Source organism: Schistocerca americana, chromosome X (genome assembly GCF_021461395.2).
Source record: "Schistocerca americana isolate TAMUIC-IGC-003095 chromosome X, iqSchAmer2.1, whole genome shotgun sequence".
Taxonomy (NCBI): domain Eukaryota; kingdom Metazoa; phylum Arthropoda; class Insecta; order Orthoptera; family Acrididae; genus Schistocerca; species Schistocerca americana.
Genome location: NC_060130.1, coordinates 322,973,581 through 322,997,394, shown reverse-complemented (window position 1 = coordinate 322,997,394; position 23,814 = coordinate 322,973,581). Strand labels below are relative to the sequence as shown.

Genomic DNA, 23,814 nt, shown 5'->3' with positions numbered 1-23,814 from the left:
TTGAATCGAGTGTCACTGATGAAAATAACATTTCGGTTACCAGCTAGTTAAAAAGTGAAATCGTAACAACTTAAAAAGACATACACAAATACAACAATGGGACCAGATATGCGTTCCTCAGGCTGAAGGTAGCTAGTAATATCAGTGAATCATGTGACTGTTGTAACAAACGTTTCTTCTTGTTATTGTTATTAAATTTTTAAGATTGATGTGAATCTTCCATTTGTTTTACATTCAATGTTTACAGTAATTAAATTTTGGTGAATTCACTCTTTTCGAAAGGAAACTGTATACGTCATCAAAATTTAATTAACCCTAGCAATTAGCAATACCAACGCATTTTTCCATAACATGTACTACTAATGGGGAGGGGGGGGGGAATGGGGGTACTCTTAACTTTCATTAACAACACCCCTTTTAAATTAGGTACTGATGTATAAGTAGGGTCCAGAACCCGAAAATATTTTTCAGCACAATTTTAGCACCTTCAAGGCATTTTCCATAGTGAGTTCTCGAAGAGGAGTGGTATTTTATAACCACCATAAAAAAAATTGGAAAATCCGCATTTAATTAATTGTCATTGAGTTTTATTCACAACATACATTTTTAAGATTATAGATGAGTAAGATGGGTAATTAACTTGAAAATATGAATATGACGTACATTGCGAATAATCACGTTCACTAAAAAAACTGCATTTTTTATTACAATTTTCCTGAAAATTTCTAAACAGTTACGGAATACGGTATAACAAATTATGAAAAACAATAAATATTTTTTCAAAATTTTAAAATATAAAGTACACGACTAAGTTACAATATTTTCAAACTGTGGGCATAAAGTATTGGTATTCTGAGAGTTAACATTGTTCCCACAATTTACGTCATCTGTTCAAAATATCAAACTTTACAAAAAATGTTACTATTATGCTGCTAATATGTTAGTTTTAAAAAGGTGAACGTTTAAAAATTTCGTAGAAATTATTAATGAATATTTCTTGGCTTAAGTAAATTTAATTTATCTTACTGTTAACTTATTATGTGTAAAAAGTCCCCATTTTTCAAAGTGTGAGTATGGCAATATTTTGTACTAGGTACGTTCAGGTTTCTTGGTCACTGGCTACCATTTGTGACCATTTAAGGTAAGTAAATTCCACCACCAACGTTTGCTAATATTTCTTTATTACAACACATTATAGTCCTCAGAATTATCAGATACGCTGTGTAGAGAAGACATGAAATGGATTTCATATCCATCTATCAATTCTATTCTATCCGATGACTATCACAAGTGCTCATGGATGAATATAATGTACAACATGTACAATCGCAAAGATATTAGCAGGTACAATCATAGTGTAAATATCGACCGATGCAGACCCTCTGGTTCATCATTGATTTGAGATGTCGACATAAATAAACTTTTTAGTCGCTAGTGTGTAGAGTACCTCTACACGAAATGTTGGAAACACTGTATATATAGAACTAAGATTAACAGTGAATAGTATATTTTATTGACTATTTAATCAATTTTACCGTTTCACAGCAGTGAATTATGATGGATTTAATGCAATTTGATGCCATAGGTAATATGGTCAAGTGACCTGCCTTAAATGACTTAAAGTGAGTATGTGAAAATTTATTATGTGAATTTTCATCAGCATGTACACCAGATAGCGTCTTATTAACAGCTAAGTAAGGACTGTGTGTTATCTCCCATGGCGTACAGGGAGCTCTGAGGATTGAAACCAGTTGCAATAAATCACTATTTATTAGCAGCTCCTGGCGTAGGAGCTACGACGTTTTTGAAATGAAATACATCGAAGGCATCCAAACACTCGTTAGTGAACATTAATAAGAGATGTGTACCCGTTCACCTTCACGGCGGCTTGAGCTCTGCTGTGGTCACTACCAATGTGATGTTAGAATGTATGCGGGGAAATGGGAGCCCATTATTGCTCAAGAGCCGAAACCAGAGAAGACAGTAACGTTGGACGCAGGACGCTGGAGCGAAGCTGACGTTCTAAGTCATTTTAAAGGTCTTCCATTGGATTTATATCCGGTATCTGGCCAGTTCATTCAAGAAACGTTACTGACTACAAACCACTGACTCACAAATACTGCTTTATGGTAGGGTGTATTGTCATGCTGGTACAAACCATCATCTCCAAACTGTTCCTCTGTTGTGTGCAGAACAAAGTGCTGTTGAACGTGTTCATATTATGCCGTGTTTAGGTTTTCTTAAGTGCAATAAGAGGACGACACCCTAACCACGTAAAATAGCTCCATACCATAACACCACCACTTCCGAAATCCGGCCCCGGTAGTTGAGTGGTCAGCGCGACAGAATGTCAATCCTAAGGGCCCGAGTTCGATTGCCGGCTGGGTTGGAAATTTTCTCTTCTCAGGGACTGGGTGATGTGTTGTCCTAATCACATCATTTCATCCCCATCGACGCGCAAGTCGCCGAAGTGGCGTCAAACCGAAATACTTGCACACGGCGAACGGTCTACCCGGCGGAAGGCTCTAGTCACACGACATTTGCATTTACCATTTCCGAACTTTACTGTTGGCAGCACGCAACACAGGAGGCAATGTTCTCCAGGCATTTGCAATACCCAAACCCATGCGTAAGGTTGCCACGAGGTATACACTGATACATCAGTCGAAATCACCCATTCCAGTCATCCACTGCACGGCGCCTTCGCCCTTTATACCGTATCAAGAGTCGCTTAACATTGACTACAGAAATATGTGACTTACAAGGAGCTGCTCGACCATTGTACCCAATCCTTTTTAACTTCACAGCCAAAGTCACTGAACTAGCTGGATTTCTGGCAGCACTTTGGAACACACGAATGATTCCTTCGTGTGATTTCATACGATTTCTTACCACCAGCCTCGACAATGCTCGACGGTTCCTGTCTGTCAGTACATGAGGGGTGGCTGGTCTTGGTCTAGCTGTGATTGTTTCTTCGTGTTTCCAATTCACAATGGCCGGCCAGAGTGGCCGTGTGGTTCTAGGCGATACAGTCTGGAGCCGAGCGACCGCTCCGGTCGCAGGTTCGAATCCTGCCTTGGGCATGGATGTGTGTGATGTCCTTAGGTTGTTTAGGTTTAATCAGGTCTAAGTTCTAGGCGACTGATGACCTCAGAAGTCGCATAGTGCTCAGAGCCATTTGAACCATTTGAACCACTTCACAATCACATCACGAACATTCAACTCGGGCACCTTTGGAAAGGCTGAAATGTTTATGATGGATGGGGTGACGTCGGCTGACAAGCCCACGTTCGATGTCACTGAGTTCCCCAGACTAAGCCGTTCTGCTGCTATTGCTTCTCTATTGGCAACACAATACACCATGCCTCCTTTTATACCAGTGGGTCCACCTCTCCTGGCCTCTAGTGGTCAATTCCGCATTACGTACGGGTGTCTGTATGCTTTAGATGAGATAATTTACTTACGAGCTGTGATCCAGCACCTACATAAAACATGTGTGTGTAGTGCACGAGATGTGGCACACTGATGTGGTGTTGCGGTGTGTGCAGGGCGCGTCGATGCCGTACGGGCACGTGTCGCCGCCGGCGAGCCCCGACGCTCCGCGAGCGTTCGTGCAGCACCAGGGACTCGAGGGCGGCGCCGGCCACTACGCCGGGCCGGCCGGCGGACGGCTGTCGCTGCACCCGTACCCCAGCGTGCGCGTCATGACGCCGCCCGCGTCGCCCCACCTCGCCAACCTGCTGACGGGCGGCCGCCACCAGCTGCCGCCCCCGCCGCCCCCGCAGCCAGCTCCGCCTGGCCCGCCGCCCTTCGTCGACGTGCCCTCCGCAGCGTGCAAGGTGAAGCGCGGCCGGCGCCGCTGGGGCCGCAAGAAGGTGACGACGCACACGTGCACCTACACCGGCTGCACCAAGACGTACACCAAGTCGTCGCACCTGAAGGCGCACCTGCGCACGCACACGGGCGAGAAGCCGTACCAGTGCGGCTGGAAGGGCTGCGGCTGGAAGTTCGCGCGCTCCGACGAGCTGACGCGCCACTACCGCAAGCACACGGGCGACCGGCCCTTCCAGTGCCGCCTGTGCGAGCGCGCCTTCTCGCGCTCCGACCACCTAGCGCTGCACATGAAGAGGCACATCTCCGTCTAGACTGGGCCACACGGTCCTCGTCACATTCGCGTAGTTTCCGCAGATTCGCCACCGCCACAGGACGAGCGACGCTGTATTTTCGTGGACACTGTTATGTGATATAAAGCATGAGCGAAGCGAGTGTTAAAGCGACCTAGACTAGTATGAAACAAACAAGAATTTTATTCCTGTAAATTCGTTCCAGTCTTTTAGTTTCTCCGCCACTGAAGGCTTTACACATATTTGTCACTGTACTGCTACCGTGAAATTTCTTTCAGTGTCATAGTGGCTGTCTGTACTTTTATCATTCACAATGTAAGAGAACACGTTTATCATTTGTTACTCCGTGTACCTATTGGTACACATCTCGGACATCCACGGTCAACGTTACAGGTTACAGCATGTAGGGATCTCTTGATTCTCTACAATTATAGTATATGGAGTGACCAAAATAAAACAGACGGCCCGGAAAAGTCTGGCACAAAATGAGTTACTCTAGTTAATCAACAACTGAACTGTTACACAAGGTGCTGGAAATGGCCACTGTTGCCGTCAGTGAGGTGATGTATGGGTTTTGTCGAACTGTAACATTGTACTTTCAGTGTGCTGTTGTTGTTATTCTATTGTCTGGAAGTTACTTGTTCAGTTTGCTCCACAGATAGACAGAACAAGCTACGTTGGAGGCCAGGAAGTCTTATAAGCTTTGCAGATTGCACTTTCCTCACCGAACGTTTGATGAAGCAGTGCCGAAGTTGCGTATTGGGTGTGTTCTGTTGCTCCATCTCGCTGAAACACCCATGAAATAGTTCGTCTCCTTTCCACACATAAATCGTCAAAATCTCTTCCTCCTTTTTTTCCTTTATTTTTAGGGAGAAACAGGTTGCAGATCCATAGCTGAGAGTGATTATGGAAGTATCTCCCAGGAATATACTCTATTTCTCTATTTTTTTGGGTATAACCAGTTTCGAAGGACGAAGCCTTGTTATCAAGTGCTCATGCCCGCTGAGAGTAGACACAAGCTGACATCTTACCACCGGGTACACATATGAGAAACTGGATTACACAGATCCTGAACGTACCTCTTGGCATTAAAAGTTTCATTTAAGAATTATGTTTTGATTTCTATACATTGTGAACCAGACTACAAATTGAACACTACAGTGTTGCAGATCAGCGCACAGGTGACAATTTTTTAGCACACAAAGGTGCGTGTTCGGTGCGTTGCTACAAACTGACGAAAACACTTTTCAAGACAGTTTTATTCTCGCCACCCTGTAAGTCAACACGCTCCACAGCACAAACTAAGATTAATTATCTGATGCGTATCTAACTAGCTCAGAATCTAAATTGCAATCTGCGCATTAGTTTGTTTCAATCTTGTCCCTCCACAACAGCAACCTGTCGAAAATGCAACTACTTATGATCCTTCACTTCCTCCTCCATCTAGCTTTGCTGGATCTCTATGGTACGTTTTATTTGTGTAATAGCTTCACTGGTTCAAAATCGGGCCCTGTTAATGTTAACGGTAACGGTTACGATTCTTGAGAAAAGGGAGTATCTATATTCGCGCTAGCTAATTTTCGTTGATACCCAAATTTTTTCGAGTGTGTGAATGAGTAAATTCTGCGAGTAAAAATTAGTAGGTTATATTGTTTATGTATGGCGTTTCAAATACTTCATCGAAAAAAAGACGTCAGTACAATACTGGGATCAACAGTAGAAGGCAGAACTGCACGAATTAAACTGCATCGGTACAGTACTTCACATCCTACATTAAATAAGAGGAAAGCTGTAGCGAAGGCCGCCCTTCGTCCAATTCGTGTTTGGTGCTTGTATTCTGTTCCACTTTCACATTTCAAAAAGAGATGGCAAATATTCACACACTTGCTCTGTCTTTCCTTAGCCGAATATGAATCTCCATAACTGTGTCATTGAAGTTTGCAAATCTCTCACTCCTATGTCAAAAGATGAATTATGAAGAAGCGACTTGTATTATTCAAAATGTATGTTCAGCGTCCTTGGTCTAATTCATAGAATATTCGCAGCAGTAGTTGCTAATTTCGTTTTTCTAGTAGAAGCTGATGGTTATATGTCGTAGCACAGATGTTACAAAATTTCAGAACTCAAGTGAATTCGAAATATAAACTTTGGTTTACCGAAGACCTCTTTAATCAGCTTTTCTTGAGTCCACATAGATCACAGAGCCAGCATAATACTGTGGGACTGTTTGTGGGAAACTGAACATAAGATCGACGAAGCGCGAAGAAGACCTACATTCTCAGGTACAAAACGTCCGAGAGTACAAACCGTGTACCGTGCTCCAAGCAATCCTGACAACAGTCGAGTTTTCTTTCTAACTCATTGCTTTCTGTGTGAAATGTCTGCAGCTTACAGGAGCACATGAGCGCTGATACAGAGTGAAATTGTGGAAGATGTTCCAGCGTTTTATGTACTACGGATGAAAAACCATGTATTGTAAAGATTTTTATTGTAGTTCACTTACACTCCAAATGTAAATAGTCTTATTTAAATATTTATGAAATTATCAGCCAAGTATGATGGCGATTTTTGTCACACAATTGTTTGATTCCGCTTTTTTGTCCATGATACAATCATGACTTCATCTTTTATTCCCATTATATTCTCATCTTTTTACTTCTGAGAGGCTAATTATTCCCAAACATTGTGTAAATAGAATGATTTCAACGGTGATAAAGTTGCTGCATCGCATAAAATTCTTGCATTTAGTTTCGGAAGTAATGTCATTAGTGATGCTTTATGTACTTTATATTTATTTTATGGATGCTTTGTGAGAGAAGTCTTGGAATTTTTAAAAGTATAAAATCGTGTAGTTGTCAAATAACGCGACAAAAGGCCAGTATTTAACAAATAGAATCATCAACAAGTAAGCTTTCGTTATCTCGAGTAGAATTCAAATAAGGTGACCTTCATTTAAGATCATGATTCTCTTCAGACGTATAGCTTTTCAAATTAGTCCGTTCCCGGTCGGTAAGATCAAAAGGTCGCTTGTCGAGCAGTATCTTTGTTGGAAGCACTCACTGTTATCACAGCAAGACCCACGTCTGACATCGGTACGCTTTTATGCGTAGAGCTATGAGGAAACTTCTTTACTTCACCTTTATGCATCAACAAGATACAATCAGTGTTTTTCACTTGAATAATTAGAAACTTTCATTAATTAGTTATCTGTTTACATTCCCTCAACATAGTTAAGTATTGCTCTCCTCTGCTGTTACCACACTTCTTACCAAGATTATTAAAAGACAAACTCTTCCTGTTGCCATAGAAATTTTGCTCGAGTTTCTTTATTATAATTTCCTAGTTTGAGGAACATGTTGCGAATATCTGTAATACATGACACATATTTACTGAAATACGTTTATAGCTTTACAATAATTTCACTGTATTCGCCTTCGCACAAATTTAACAGTTGAAATTAGTTTTCGAGGCTTAAGTTATTATTCACTGTTCTTGTGTAAGTTGCTAAGGTATCTTAGAACCAGTTGCACATTACAGTATCAGAATTTGAAGTGTTTGCAAAGAATTTCATTTATCACTCTTCGTTTATAATCAAATAAACATCAGCTTCAACGTTACAGGCTGCTATACTGCCGCTCTAGATATGTACAGCTCACAGCTTTTACACAAATTGTTTTGCGAAATCGTTTCCTATCTGTTGTACGCTTAAACTAACTCACAGGTTCCAGACCAACTCCAAATAAATTTGAAATATGCAAGACTTTGCAGCTGTGTTCAAACACCTTTACTTTTTTTGTTACTGTGTCTTTCGATTGGAAAACAGTGATGTCTTCCTTCCTGAAGAATTTAGTGATGATCAGCTGAAAGACTGTTGTGTCTGTGATATCATAATACAACCGTCTCATGTAATTCTATTGTTTTCACAAATATTTTTCACTTGTAATGTAAGAAATGAAATATATGTGTGTTTCAAACGATGACTTGTGAAATACTCCTTTGCCACTTGTGTTACACCGGAAACCTGTACTCTTCCGAATCCCAAATGACTTCGCACTAAAATTTGTTTTCTGACCATAATTAGAGGATTTTAATTTGAGTTCTACAAGTAATGAAAATTTATCTACTCTTTGACCAGTAAAAAACGAGAAAACTGACAAGAAAGTGGCCAGATGTGGACCACGGATTGGGATGATATCTGGTACAGATTTTCATCTTCATTTTTTTAAAAAAAATAAAAGCCTATTTCGAATTTTTTCGACACTACATAGTTGTAGAGGCATTCGATGTCAAATTTTCTGTGTCGCTCAGGTCCTAAAGAGTATGACGTATGGTGAGGTGCATGGGCGACACGAAGTCGTCATACTGTGGATTTGTGGACTAAGATTAAGTCCGACCCAGATTTCTTTTTTCTTTTCCGAATTAATCAGCATTTCAGTATTACAAATTGTTTATTTATTTGCTGTGGAAGGAATTGTGAGTATTAACAAAACTCACACTTATATATCATTATCAGTACTTTTTTCATTTCGTCATTGTATACCCGTACCATTCATAGATATTCCCTAACTGTAACATTGGTCCCAAATTTTAACTTATAAATTTTGTGCTTCGTAGGCGTTCGGGTACTTGCGAAAGCAGCCGTAACACAACATCTTTGCAGCACTAACCAGACAATTCTTCAGCAGTGCGCTCAAAACAGACCTTCTTGAAACCCCATTCTTTGGTAATCAACTTAGACGCTAAACGATAGCATGCAAGTTCAGCAACGTGCTCCATTATCTCACAGTTAAATGTAGATATTTGCACTAAAGAACCATAAAAGAACAATCTGCTGTATTGAAACGCATCTTTTGTGTGAAAAAATGCATTTTACATACCAGTAAAAAAAGAGGTTCGCAAAATCGGTAAACACACATGAACCCCAGTCAGCCAATACGTATATAAAAATGTAACTATCAAATAATAGTCAACAGAAAGAGAGAGAGAAATAGAATTTACATGCATATTTTATCAAAACTTTGGAAATATCGCAATGCCAAAATTTGTGTCCATGCTGTGTTTGTTTACTGTTTTAGTGTGAAGAACATCTTTGCAAAACTTCATCCAATTTTGTGATCCTCGACTCACAACTACCGTCCTCCTGCTGTGAGAAGAGACTGCTTTTTGCAAGATCTTTCTCTAAGGAAGAAAGTTAGGAAATAATGGCTCGTCGATGACGATGTCGTTAGAGATGGAGCACAATATCCGACTGGAAAGAAATGGGGAAGGAAATCGGCCGTGTCCTATTGAAAAGAACGAGCCCGGAATCTGCTTTCACTTATTTAGGGAGTCAGCGGGAAACGAATCTGTATAGCAGGACGGGGACTTGAACCGCCGTCCACATCTCTCGGACACATTCTTTTAAGAGTTATGATACCTCCTGAAGTGCAAATACTTCAGCTCTATGCCCAAAGTCTGACTGAGGGCAAAAAGTAACTCATTCACTCCCATACAGTCGGCACGAATCCAGAAAACCGTCCACCATTCTTCCCTACGTAATGGCTTAGCTGCCTTTCGTGGAGCACCGATCTCTTCAGTTACATAAGTATTGAGTGTCCCAAATGTCACGGTGAACCTCTTTTCTCAAAAGTTATTTTTCTACGGCAATATCTGTTGGTCAGTGCAGGAACTGTAAGGGTAGAGAATGAGATTTTCACTCTGAAGCGGAGTGTGCGCTGATACGAAACTACCTGGCAGATTAAAACTGTGTGCCCGACCGAGACTCGAACTCGGGACCTTTGCCTTCGCGGGCAAGTGCTCTACCATCTGAGCTACCGAAGCACGACTCACGCCCGGTACTCACAGCTTTACTTCTGCCAGTAGATACTAAGTAAATGTGGCAGTAGACTTAATTGGTACTGACAATAGATATAGTCACTGCTACTGAGATGCCCTTATTTGTTTATTTCAGTTGGCTGTAACTTGAGCACCCACTCATGATGTAGAATCCCAAATGCATAACTTCCGTGGATACACTTAGCTTGTAGCCGTTTGTTGTCCAGAGTGCAGGTCTACGGCTTTATATGTGCGTTTGATGTATAAAAATATGTTTTATGAGTAAGGAACACACACTTCGAATAATCGGGGTTTATTTCTGTTCTACATCTACATCTACACCCATACTCCGCAAGCCACCTGACGGTATGTGGCGGAGGGTACCTTGAGTACCTCTGTCGGTCCTCCCTTCTATTCCAGTCTCGTATTGTTCGTCGAAAGAAGAAGGATTGTCGGTATGCTTCTGTGTGGGCTCTAATCTCTCTGATTTTATCCTCATGGTCTCTTCGCGAGATATACGTAGGAGGGAGCAATATACTGCTTGACTCTTCGGTGAAGGTATGTTCTCGAAACTTTAACAAAAGCCCATACCGAGCTACTGAGCGTCTCTCCTGCAGAGTCTTCCACTGGAGTTTATCTATCATCTCCCTAACGCTTTCGCGATTACTAAATGATCCTGTAACGAAGCGCGCTGCTCTCAGTTGGATCTTCTCTATCTCTTCTATCAACCCTATCTGGTACGGATCCCACACTGCTGAGCAGTATTCAAGCAATGGGCGAACAAGCGAACTGTAACCTACTTCCTTTGTTTTCGGATTGCATTTCCTTAGGATTCTTCCAATGAATCTCAGTCTGGCATCTGCTTTACCAACGATCAACTTCATATGATCATTCCATTTTAAATCACTCCTAATGCGTACTCCCAGATAATTTATGGAATTAACTGCTTCCAGTTCCTGACCTGCTATTTTGTAGCTAAGGGATCTATCTTTCTATGTATTCGCAGCACATTACACTTGTCTACATTGAGATTCAATTGTCATTCCCTGCACCATGCGTCAATTCGCTGCAGATCCTTCTGCATTTCAGTACAATTTTCCATTGTTACAACCTGTCGATACACCACAGCATCATCTGCAAAAAGCCTCAGTGAACTTCCGATATCATGCACAAGGTCATTTATGTACATTGTGAATAGCAACGGTCCTATGACACTCCCCTGCGGCACACCTGAAATCACTCTTACTTCGGAAGACTTCTCTCCATTGAGAATGACATGACTGTTATCTAGGAACTCTTCAATCCAATCACACAATTGGTCTGATAGTCCATATGCTCTTACTTTGTTCATTAAACGACTGTGGGGAACTGTATCGAACGTCTTGCGGAAGTCATAAACAGCATGACATGGATGCACAGAACGATTTTTGAGTCAACGTTGCCGCTTTTGCCATAGGCAGAAATAATGTAATGCCATTTTTTAACCATACGCACATCTGTCATCTGACCACAACAAACTCTCACTCAAATGCTACTGCCAAACACGACCTCCCTCTGTCTGAGGTTGCTGCTTTCATTCCACAGGCGTCAGACAAGCACTACGTCGCCGTTACATGTCAAATAATTGAAATTACGTATCGTGTAAATTGAAAATAAGTTGATAGATAATAATACGGATAGTTCAGTGTATCTAAATGGCATTGAGAATTTCTCACAAATTTCAGGTTCTTGGTGAATACAAACTGAGTTTATAATACTTCGACTGAACCGGTGGGAAGGGATGCAAAAGGCTAAAAGCATACAAAATAAGTCAGTAGACAATGTAAGAATAGAGATCTAAAAACGTTATCATGATGTAAATCAAACAATTCCGATGATCAGAGGATTACGAAACTGTAATTTTATTTCCATGTAGGCACATTATTATGAAAGTTGTTGATATATCTTTATCGATGTTTTAATTATTACAAAGGAATTAAAACGTCTTCTTTCTATGAAACTAATTGTCGGAAGCGAGATACTTTGACCTACAGCTTCTACAGAAATACATCAATTGCTTCAAAAGGCTTTTCCAAAAAAGTATCAAAATTAAGATGGCCAGCGTTCTGATACCAGACTTTGGAGGACTGGTATTTGGAATCAACCCCCCACAAAAGCTATTATACCTCTGTGAATAAGAGGTGGTCCTCTTCTTTCCAGTACATTATGTTAAGGCTGGTTGGTTTGGGGGAGGAGACCAGACAGCGAGGTCATCGGTCGCATTGGATTAGGGAAGGACGGGGAAGGAAGTCGGCCGTGCCCTTTGAAAGCAACCATTCCGGCATTTGCCTGGAGCGATTTAGGGAAATCACGGAAAACCTAAATCAGAATGGCCGGACGCGGGATTGAACCGTCGTCCTCCCGAATGCGAGTCCAGTGTGCTAACCACTGCGCCACCTCACTCGGTCATTATATTAAGGCTGACGATAATTTCCAAAAGACAAATTAAGTGTGAAAACTTCACGCGTACTAAGAAAGCTGATATAGCAAATATAATAAAAGGTTCAGTATGAAAAAGGACGGATAATTTCAAGCTATTTTGTATAGTAACCGAAACTTTGTGTTATGTTACATCAGTAGCAGCTTTTAGTGCATAGAATTTAGGTTGTGTCGAACAAAGCAGTTTTCATTTGAAGCAATCGATTCTGAATAGATCGATTTGTCGCACTCGTTCTCGAATTTATGAAACGCATTGAAAGTTAAACAGAATTACATCACATTACTAACACCAGTTATAAGTCCTCGGTGATTTGTGTACAGATCTGAAATACGAGTACGTGTTGAAAAGTAGTATCTCTGATTTTTTTATTCTACTCTAACATCGACTAAGGTATTACATGTTGCGCGTATTACTCTCCGGCTTCGCTGGCATAAGTTGCTACACTCTGCTGCTTGAGGGCGCCGAAATGTAGCGTGGAACACGACGGTGTGTGTTGCAACTATGTCGGTGCGTGAGAAACAGCGTGCTGCAATCGAGTTTCTAACCCCATAAAAACGTGCATCCGATTGAAATCCATAGAGGAATGAAGGCTGTGTACAATGATGACTGTATCGACATCAGTAATGTGCGATGTTGGGTTTTCGTGCTCGTAATGAAGCAAACTCTAGTCCTAAACTGTACACGGTAATGCGAGACTCACAGAAAACTGATAGCTCCAATTCGAAGACTTAGATCATACACGGAGCATCCTCTCTTTAAGAATGGCAGTGCCAGACCACACATGAGACCTGCGACATCTGCGACAATCCGACGCCTTGGGTTAACGATCATCGATCATCCTCCATACAGTTCCGACTTGGCTCCATTCGATGTTCATCTGTTTTCAAAATTTAAAGAACACCTTCGAGGACTTCTCTTTGATGGTGATGAAGTGATGCAAGCAGAAGTGACGTTGTCATGCGTCAACAGAGTCAAACATTCTTCAGTGACGATATCGATAAACTGGTCTCTAGCTGGGAGAAACGTTCTTCGCCAGTTTGGCTACGTTGAGAAACAAATGTCTAAACCTGAAAAGTAAACGCGTAAATTGCTAATAAAGTTTGCTTTATTTAAAAAACCCTAAAATTTTTCACAAAAGAATTCGAAGGAATTACTTTTCATCACGCCCTCATATAATCACACTCATATAATCGGCAAGCTGGTGGCGGGAATTTTAGATTACGTTCTTCTCCCGTCTCCAATTTACGAAGCAGTCTACATTTGAAGTCTAGTTTTAAGTTTTTGTTGTTCCTTAGTATTACAGTTTTCTGTCAGTTGTCAGTTATTTGAAGTAATGAGCTTCAGGACACTTTCCGAAAGATTAAGGCGAAAATTATTGTAGCGTATGATTCTGAAGCAGCACTGCAAGTGCTGAAGTACCATCACAACCAACACTATATGAACGTGCTAGCGTGCGACGTTATTCAACATGTTCAATACGGGGCCATTTTTTTTCTACCTCCGATCGGTAGCGAAATTACAGCAAAACCCCAGTAAAAATCCGGTGAATGTTTCTATAGATGTGTTGCACAGTGTCTCTAGTATATTCATGTATAGAGTCACGTCCCACTTTTCAGTTTGAGTGCAGTGTGAGCACGTAAAGAAGTCTAGAAAATAGCCTCTCCCGCCAAGTCTGAAGCCCTGCTGACGGATTTCGCCCGATTTGATGCACTCCACGTAACGCAACTGTCATGCGTTTCTTTCTTCATCACGATCCTTGGCCACATACTGCAGGTGCAACAAAGGCGCTCCTGCAAAGTTTCCAATCACCCGCCATACAGTCTGGACTTGGCTCCCTCTGATTTTCATCTCTTCCCTCACAAGAACCGCTGGCTATGAAGACAGCGTTTTGGCACAGACAACGAGCTCCACACCAGTGTAGGGAATTGGCAGAAATCACAGGCATCAGGCTACCTTCTGTCACGAGGATATTGGAAAGTTAGTACCACTCTACAACAAATGTACAGGTCGCAGTGGCGACTATGTAAAAAATTGACTGGAAGTTGCAGCTAACTGCCGCAAAAGAAACATTTTTGACTTTCACTGTGGTGTCCATTTCAAGACTAATTTGAGATTCAAAAAAATAGCCCTTATTCTTACAGAACAGGTGCAATGAAGTTATTTTTATACCAATAAAAGGTTAACGAAAGAAGATACTACCACTGGCATTCAGAAAAACTACATGATTCCGTACTCAGATATCATAATCAAGTTCAAGGAAGCGTTAAAAACATGAGGGGGCTGTGAACGGAAGAGGTAGAGCGCCACAGGAGGACATCACTTTAGTACCATATGTATCAAAATTCCATTCGTATATTAAATCATCTATATCAAGAAGACTTCAATCAAAAATGCTTCGAAAGGCTCTGAGCACTATGTGACTTAACATCTGAGGTCATCTGTCCCCTAGACTTAGAATTACTTAAACCTAACTAACCTAAGGGAAGCACACACATCCATGCCCGAGGCAGGATTCGAACCTGCGACCGTAGCAGCAGCGCGGTTCCGGACTGAAGCGCCTAGAACCGCTTGGCCACAACGGCCGGCAGACGCCTTAAACGACATCTACAACAAGTTGGGAAGGTGGACTCACCTTGCTGCGAGTGCAGTGGAGAAAAGATCGCACCAGACGTTGATATCGTTGAGTATGGAAACCCAATTTGAAAGGCCTAATGTCACACTATGTATCATTTTCCAAAAGTTTTGAGATGGTAATGTACTCCAGGATTTTAGCCTACATATGTATTAAAGGGGTACTTATCTGCTCACAAGTTGGATTTCAAAAGGACCAGTATACGAAGTTGGCTATTTATATGAGTATCGTCGTAACTACGCGCTGCTCGTCTTCTCATGACGGAACACGTAACGGACGTTCTGTCTCACCTGTTGATGAAATTTATATAATGATATAAGGGGTCCTCATAGCATCACACTGCTTCTGTATACATATCACGTCAGGGTCTCCAAACCACAAACTACCTACCATCGAAAAAAAAATCCTCTTTGTAATGACGAAACAAGCATCAAACGAAAAAACTACAAAGAACGAAACTCGTCTAGCTTGAAGGGGGAAACCAGATGGCGCTATGGTTCGCCAGCTAGATGGCGCTGCCATAGGTCAAACGGATATCAACTGCGTTTTTTTAAATAGGAACCTCCATTTTTATTACATATTCGTGTAGTACGTAAAGAAATATGAATGTTTTAGTTGGACCACTTTTTTCGCTTTGTGATAGATGGCGCTGTAATAGTCACAAACGTATAAGTACGTGGTAACACGTAACATTCCGCCAGTGCGGACGGTATTTGCTTCGTGATACATTACCCGTGTTAAAATGCACCGTCTACCAATTGCGAAAAAGGTCGATATAGTGTTGATGTATGGCTATTGTGATCAAAATGTCCAACGGGCGCGTGCTATGTATGCTGCTCGGTATCCTGGACGACATCATCCAAGTGTCCGGACCGTTCGCTGGATAGTTGCGTTATTTAAGAAAACAGGAAGTGTTCAGCCACTTGTGAAACGTCAACCACGACCTACAACAAATGATGATGCCCAAGTAGGTGTTTAGGCTGCTGTCGCGGCTAATCTGCTCATCAGTAGCAGACAAATTGCGAGAGAATCGGGAATCTCAAAAATGTCGGCGTTGAGAATGCTAGATCAAAATCGATTTAACCCGTACTACATTTCTATGCACCAGGAATTGCATGGCGACGACTTTGAACGTCGTGTACAGTTCTGCCACTGGGCAGAAGAGAAATTACGGGACGATGACAGATTTTTTGCACGCGTTCTATTTAGCGACGAAGCGTCATTCACCAACAGCGGTAACGTAAACCTGCATGATATGCACTATTTGGCAACGGAAAATCCACGATGGCTGCGACAAATGGAACATCAGCGACCTTGGCGGGTTAATGTATCGTGCGGCATTATGGGAGGAAGGATTATTGGCCCCCATTTTATCGATGGCAATCGAAATGGTGCAATGTATGCTGATTTCCTACATAATGTTCTACCGATGTAACTACAAGATGTTTCACTGCATGACAGAATGGCGATGTACTTCCAACATGAAGGATGTCCGGCACATAGCTCGCGTAGGTTGAAGCGGTACTGAATAGCATATTTCAAGACAGGTGGATTGGTCGTCGAAGCACCATACCATGGCCCGCACGTTCACCGGATCTGACGTCCCCGGATTTTTTTCTGTGGGGAAAGTTGAAGGATATTTGCCATCGTGATCCACTGACAATGCCTGACAACATTCGTCAGCGCATTGTCAATGCATGTGCGAACATTACGGAAGGCGAACTACTCGCTGTTGAGAGGAATGTCGTTACACGTATTGCCAAATGCATTGAGGTCGACGGACATCATTTTGATCATTTATTGCATTAATGTGGTATTTACAGGTAATCACACTGTAACAGCATGTGTTCTCAGAAATGATAAGTTCACAAAGGTACACGTGTCACATTGGAACAACCGAAATAAAATGTTCAAACGTACCTACGTTTTGTATTTTAATTTAAAAAACCTACCTGTTACCAACTGTTCGTCTAAAATTGTGAGCCATATGTTTGTGACTATTACATCACCATCTGTCACAAAGCAAAAAAAAAAAGGTCCAACTAAAACATTCATATTTCTTTACGTACTACACGAATATGTAATGACAATGGAGGTTCCTATTAAAAAAAAAAACAAAAAAAAAAAAACGCAGTTGATATCAGTTTGTCTTATGGCAGCGCCATCTAGCGGGCCAACCATAGCGCCATCTGGTTTCCCCCTTCAAGCTAGACATGTTTCGTTCTATGTAGTTTTTTCGTTTGACGCTTATTTCGTGAGATATTTGGCACGGTCACGATCAATGGACTACCCTGTATACAGCTACTGAGTGAGGCGCCGTCGTACAGCGTCCATCCGTTAGTGCAGGAAGTCCGTAGTTTTTGCGGCATAAGTTAATGGATCATATCCAGAAAAGGTTGACGTCCACCACAGGTGAGCATAGAGAAGACAAATAAGCTAGTTTACACGAGCAAAATGCCATAGTCAAGGCGGGTGGGCGGCGGAGGCGAATGTAAGCACTACTCAGCCTCACTTATTAGACGGGAAATTTGACATAGAGTTGGAAGACGGAGACTGCTGAATGTCACCATGTGCCAGTACTCCAGTACTGAAGGCGTGCTACGTGCTACTACAGCATGGCTACGACTGCAGTTGCCGGCCCTTTGGCTGTAAAGGCAGTGTGTTCACTCGCCTTCTGCGACGGCGACGGGCATATAGGGTAGGGACACAGCTCTATAAAAGGATTACACCTGTACACTGAGCTCCATGACTGCTGCAGGTGAGCTGACGCGTTGTGGCAGCACATCTAAAACGGAGAAAACACAGCGCCAGACGTAGAGATCTACAGAAACTCAATTTTAAGTGGCCCCGTGTAAAACTATACATCATTTTCTAAAAGTTTTGAGATGATAATATAGTACAGGATTTTCACCCAGTGTTAATGGGACACTTAGCCAATCACAGTTTGGATTTCAAAACGCCCAGTCTACCGAGTTAGCTATTTATACGTGTTCTGAGCGCATAATTAAAGGATAAAATATCACAAGTCGGGATTTCCTGTGATTTTTCGAAGGCATTGCATTGTGTTACTCAAAATAATTTATTACAGAAGTTAAGTTTTTATGGAACACACAGCTCATAACATAAACGGTTTATTTCTTATTTAAGAAACAGAATGCTAGAAGGTACCCTACGCTTTTCGAGTAATTCAAAGAGAGATGCATATCATCTGCATTGGGAGAAACTACGGCGGAGACCTAAGCGTTCGACCATTGGTTCACTATTATCCTTGCTTTATGTTAATGTTCTGTCATTTTATTTGAATCAGGAGGCAGGTGATGCAAGCATTGTTCTGAATCCGAGCAAAGAACCATCAGCAGAGAAAACAGTAAATGATGTTTTTGTGGGAGTTGCCGACTGTTTGTGCATGAATGGTATAGTTTTAAATTTTGAAGAAACATAGCTCATCCAATTCTGAACCATCAAAAATATCCCACCTGCTACCAACCTAGTATATCAACAAGAAATAATAAACAGCTTGGAAAGATCTAAGTTCTCCGGTAAAATGTTTAGCTACGGCCACTTTTACCACAAAAATAACGGCCAACATTGGGATACAGAAGTCCATAGGGTAACATATTTTACATAGTTTGAGTAACATTACACTTAGTTTGAGTAACGTCTCACTAAGGCAAAAATTATTCATTGCACAAAAGAAATAAATTCGAATTAAGTTTTTGGTTCACACACGTACATCTTGCGAGCATCTCTTTAAGCAGATAGGAATACTAGCGACAGCCTCACAGTACATTTCTTCTCTCACGAAATTTGTTATCAACAATCCACTCGAGTTTGAGAGTCACAGATACATTTACAAGTACAGCACTATAAGGAAAATGATCTGCATTATTCTTTAATGAATCTAACTTTAACACAGAGAAGAATGAAATCAGAAGCTATAAGACTAACGGTATTTTACTATCTACCCATTCAAATAAGATGTATGTTAGATAGCACAACTGTCTTCAGATGTAGATTAAAGTTGCTTCGTCTTTAACAACGTCTTCTGTACCATAGAGGAATTGTTAAACATAAATAATCAGTCAGTTTTACAGAAAATACCTATACTCATACTACAATTTTTTAATATTTTTCTTTATTAATGTATGTGTGATCTATTCTTGTTCTGTGGATCACTTACACATCATAACGTTTATTGTAAATAAGATTTATAGAAACAAGTAAGTAACTGAGCCATAATCTGTCACCAAACAAGTAGGTTTGATCAGAGTACAGTGCAGCTGTGGCTCAGCGGTTTAATGCCAAATCATGAATCCAATGATCTGAGGCTCGATTTCCGATCGACCTAGAACCTTTATCTCTCACGTATGCCTTCTTTCACGACAGAACCTGTTCGTTAATGGAGAAAATGCCAGTCTGCACCTTAGTTTGGAGTCCACGTTAAAACGTAGGTTCCTTTATAACTGGCTGGGAAAATTAGTTCAAAGGACAGAGGAAGGCTTGGACACACCTCCAACATTAGGATCATATATAGCAAAGCATTGCCGTGTTCAAACCAACCTTCAGGGTGATGAAAGCTTTAAGACGACAGTCAAATCAGCAACAAGGAACATGGAATGCAATGTCCACGGACTAGAACTTCACACAACCCAGATAAGAAGATATCCATCATAAGATCCAGAGATGATATAGAGCTATGGGCCATGGGAATTTATGGCTGCGTTTCCACAAGCGGAGCATCAGTTCTGCGGAGAGGGCCAACTGGACGCAGTGTGACATTCTTGTTTCTTATGAGCCTTGTATTTGCACCAAAAAGTATAATCCAAAACATATATTATACCTACCAACATAAGTTTGTTGAGGAATATATGCAAGGCTGCAGCTCCCGTTCGCTAACGCCTGGGCAGTGAAAGGTTCTAACAGACAACGGAATTAGTCTAGAGGAATCAGTTTCACCAAAACCATTTTATGCAGTCTTGGAAACGGTCTGTTAATACACTACTGGCCATTAAAATTGCTGTACCACGAAGATGACGTGCTACAGACGCGAAATTTAACCGACCGGAAGAAGATGGTGGGATATGCAAATGATTAGCTTCTCAGAGCATTCACACAAGGTTGGCGCCGGTGGCGACACCTACAACGCGCTGACATGAGGAAAGATTACAACCGATTTCTCATACACAAACAGCAGCTGACCGGCGTCGCCTGGTGAAACGTTGTTGTGATGCCTCGTGTAAGGAGGAGAAATGCGTATCATCACGTTTTCGACTTTGATAAAGGTCGGACTGAAGCCTATCACGATTGCGGTTTATCGTATCGCGACACTGGTGCTCGCGTTGGTCGAGATCCAATGACTGGTAGCATAATATGGAATCGGTGGCCTCAGGAGGGTAATACGGAACGCCGTTCTGGATCCCAACGGCCTCTTATCACTAGCAGTCGAGATGAAAGGAATCTTAACCGCATGGCTGTAACGGACCGTGCAGCCACGTCTCGATCCCTGAGTCAACAGATGGGGAGGTTTGCAAGACAAGAACCATCTGCACGAACAGTTCGACGACATTTGCGGCAGCATGGACTATCAGCTCGGAGACCATGGCTGCGGTTACCCTTGACGCTGCATCACTGACAGGAGCGGCTGCGATGGTGTACTCAACGACGAACCTGGGTGCACGAATGGCAAAACGTCATTTTTTCGGATGAATCCAGGTTCTGTTTACAGCATCGTGATGGTCGCATCCGTGTTTGGCGACATCGGGGTGAACGCACATTGGAAGCGTGTATTCGTCATCGCCGCACTGGCTTATCAGCCGGCGTGATGGTATGAGGTGCCATTGGTTACACGTCTCGGTCACCTCTTGTTCGCATTGACGGCACTTTGAACAGTGGCCGTTAAATTTCAGATGTTTTACGACCCGTGGCTCTACCCTTCATTCGATCCCTGCGAAACCCTACATTTCAGCAGGATACTGCACGACCGCATGTTGCAGGTCCTGTACGGGCCTTTCTGGATACAGAAAATGTTCGACTGCTGCCCTGGCCAGCACATTCTCCAGATCTCTCACCAATTGAAAATGTTTGGTCAATGGTGGCCGAGCAACTGGCTCGTCACAATACGCCAGTCACTACTCTTGATGAACTGTGGTATCGCGTTGAAGCTGCATGGGCAGTTGTACCTGTAGACACCATCCAAGCTCTGTTTCACTCAATGCCCAGGCGTATCAAGGCCGTTATTACGGCCAGAGGTGGTTGTTCTGAGTACTGATTTCTCAGTATCTATGCACCCAAATTGGGTGAAAATGTAATCACATTTCACTACTAGTATAATATATTTGTCTAATGAATACCCGTTTATCATGTGCATTTCTTCTTGGTGTAGCAATTTTAATGGCCAGTAGTGTAATTCAGAGGTAATGAAGAAGGAATACACAATAACGGACCTTATCAGAGCCACTTTCAACTTGCAGAAGTCATTGTTATGACTGTGTTTCCTGAAGAAGTGGACCAAAATATGACGTAACTGAATAGAGAATTATGAAAGTATGACTGAAGGTTAACTACAGCAATACCAAAACAATACACTGTTTCGACACACGAGTTGGGGTCAATTTGTGGTCAAGACGTAGAGGGTGAGTGGTCCAGTATGTGCCAGGAGGCATCGGTGATAGAGTAGTGTTCGTACTTACATTTATTTATTGTGCTGAGAGTACAAAGGTATAAGCGTCTTCAGAACTGCAGTCAATTGCTGGGTGCGAACGCACACGCCACAAGGGAATGCTACCACCTCATCAACAAGTCGTGACGTCGCTGCCGCAAATCACTGCCACGGCAGCTTGGCGAGGAAAGCACTGCCCGCCCTGACGCCCTGTGATGGCCCAGTGCTGCTGTCACCTAGTGCTCTCCAAGTCAGCCTGTTGTCGCACACTCAGGTGGAGACTACCAACGGGCGCCAGGACCCCGGTTATCATAAAGACGGCCCCACTGTCATCCTCCTTGGATCAACCAAGATTGGAGCTGATGTTCACGGACCGGCCTGGAGGTTGCGCAGACGCCTCTCACCTGGTCAGTGTATAGTTGGCAGCTGGCAGATCATCCGCAATGACCCACTAGTGAAATAAGGCTGGCTGCACACCTGTCTTCTCATCCACGGGGAACCAGTACGAAGCAGCAGCATAGCTGTATTATGAATCAAGTTGGCTGCCTCTCGCTATTGATGTCAGCAAGCATGTAGCAGGCTAGACGTCAAAGATCAGTGGGCCTTGGTTTTGCTGAAACTCAGTAGACAGTCATTCACTCTAGTTCTAGTGATGCAGAAAGAACGGCAGCATCAGAGAATGTGTTCTTCAACGCTAAAAGCCTCTTTGTTTAATGGGTCGAGCTTGCACCTATGACGAGATGACTATGGGCGTATGAGCGTATTTGTCCTCATTTATCGAACCCGCCTGCGCTCCTCGCCCCATTGAGGTAATTCAGTAATTATTCTGGGTCACCGAGCTCAGTTATATTCCGTCTATGTTTGATCCTCTACACAATAATTACATAATTTTACATGGTGCAAAAATTCGTTGTTCATGATAGTTGATTTACATAGTTTCTTTCTCAATTCTGTATTATCATCCTCAAGCTTTTGCTTGCTGAGCCATTTACATAACCTTCCATTATCGTTATTTCGCTTTCTTACAAACTATTCTAATTTACAATTTCCTTATTCTATGTTTCTCCATTTATTGTAGATAAGCACTCGACAGGTATCTGATGTGTCGATACGTCTGGAACATGGATACTTCTACATCTGAAAACATAGTAAGGTACACAAATTGGTATCAGTGACGTAGAAAGACTAGTGGTAGAAACGCTCTCATGGTTACCACGTTGCGGTGTCGGTTCTCCTGGTAGTTGATGAATATGTTGCAATACTTCTCTGTCCGCCCCCGGTAGCTGAGTGGTCATAGCTGTTCGAGCTCTGAAACCTTCCTCCGTTTATGTATCAAACGAATAGTCTGGCTAAAAAAATCAATGTTCCTTTACAGTCAATGTGAATGGCGACGGGTATGGGGTAGTTACCGTGGCCAGGCCTCGGACTAAATGTCCCCTGACCTCCTTGCCGCCACCTGCCTGCCACGCTTGTTGCACGGACATTGCAGTGGCTTCAGTACTTATATATAATAAAAAATAAAAAAAGAAACAAGAACAAAAGAAAGAATAAAAATAAAAAAATAAAAATTAAAAAATTGAGCTACATGAAATTATTATTATTATTATCATTATTACTATTATCATTATTAAGTGATGGAGGATAAAAAAATATCAAAAAAATTACAAAACTCTTCCAGCTGGTGTATAAATTTCATGAGGCAAACGAAATACCCATCAAACTTCAGAATGTAATAATTCTAATAAAAAAAAGGAAAAAAGTGGTCAGAGCGACAGAATGTCAATCCTAAGCTTCCGGGTTCGATTCCCGGCTGGGTCGGAGATTTTCTCCGATCAGAGACTGGGTGTTGTGTTGTCCTAATCATCATCATTTCATCCTCATCGACGAGCAGGTTGCCGAAGTTGCGTCAACTCGAAAGACTTGCACCCGGCGAACGATCTGCCCGACGGGAGGCCCTGGTCACACGACATTTACATTTATGTAATATTTTTTCATGAAAAAATTGCCCTACTGCGTTGCTATCAATGTGTCTAAGAAGTATGAGATAAGGGTTGAGGATATGGTTAAGTTAAGGAAGATTTTGTGTTGGTGGTATTTCAAATAGTCT

At 42.0% G+C, this 23,814-nt stretch overlaps 1 protein-coding gene across 1 annotated transcript; it reads left to right on the top strand.

The window, feature by feature from the left end:
* The first annotated feature begins 3,512 nt into the window (after positions 1-3,512).
* Positions 3,513-8,022, top strand: LOC124555998 (Krueppel-like factor 2). The gene is made up of 2 exons (XM_047130041.1): positions 3,513-3,695; positions 3,786-8,022. The coding sequence occupies exons 1-2, from the start codon at positions 3,513-3,515 to the stop codon at positions 4,143-4,145; spliced, it is 543 nt and encodes a 180-aa protein (XP_046985997.1). The 3' UTR covers positions 4,146-8,022.
* Positions 8,023-23,814: the final 15,792 nt, after the last annotated feature.

What these genes read in the sequence shown, in the direction of transcription:
- LOC124555998 (XM_047130041.1), top strand. Translation starts at nt 3,513, where the DNA reads ATGTGGCACACTGATGTGGTGTTGCGGTGTGTGCAGGGCGCGTCGATG. An exon ending in CGCTGCACCCGTACCCCAGC is followed by an intron (nt 3,696 to 3,785) that starts GTGCGCGTCATG and finishes CCGCCCCCGCAG; the next exon opens with CCAGCTCCGCCTGGCCCGCC.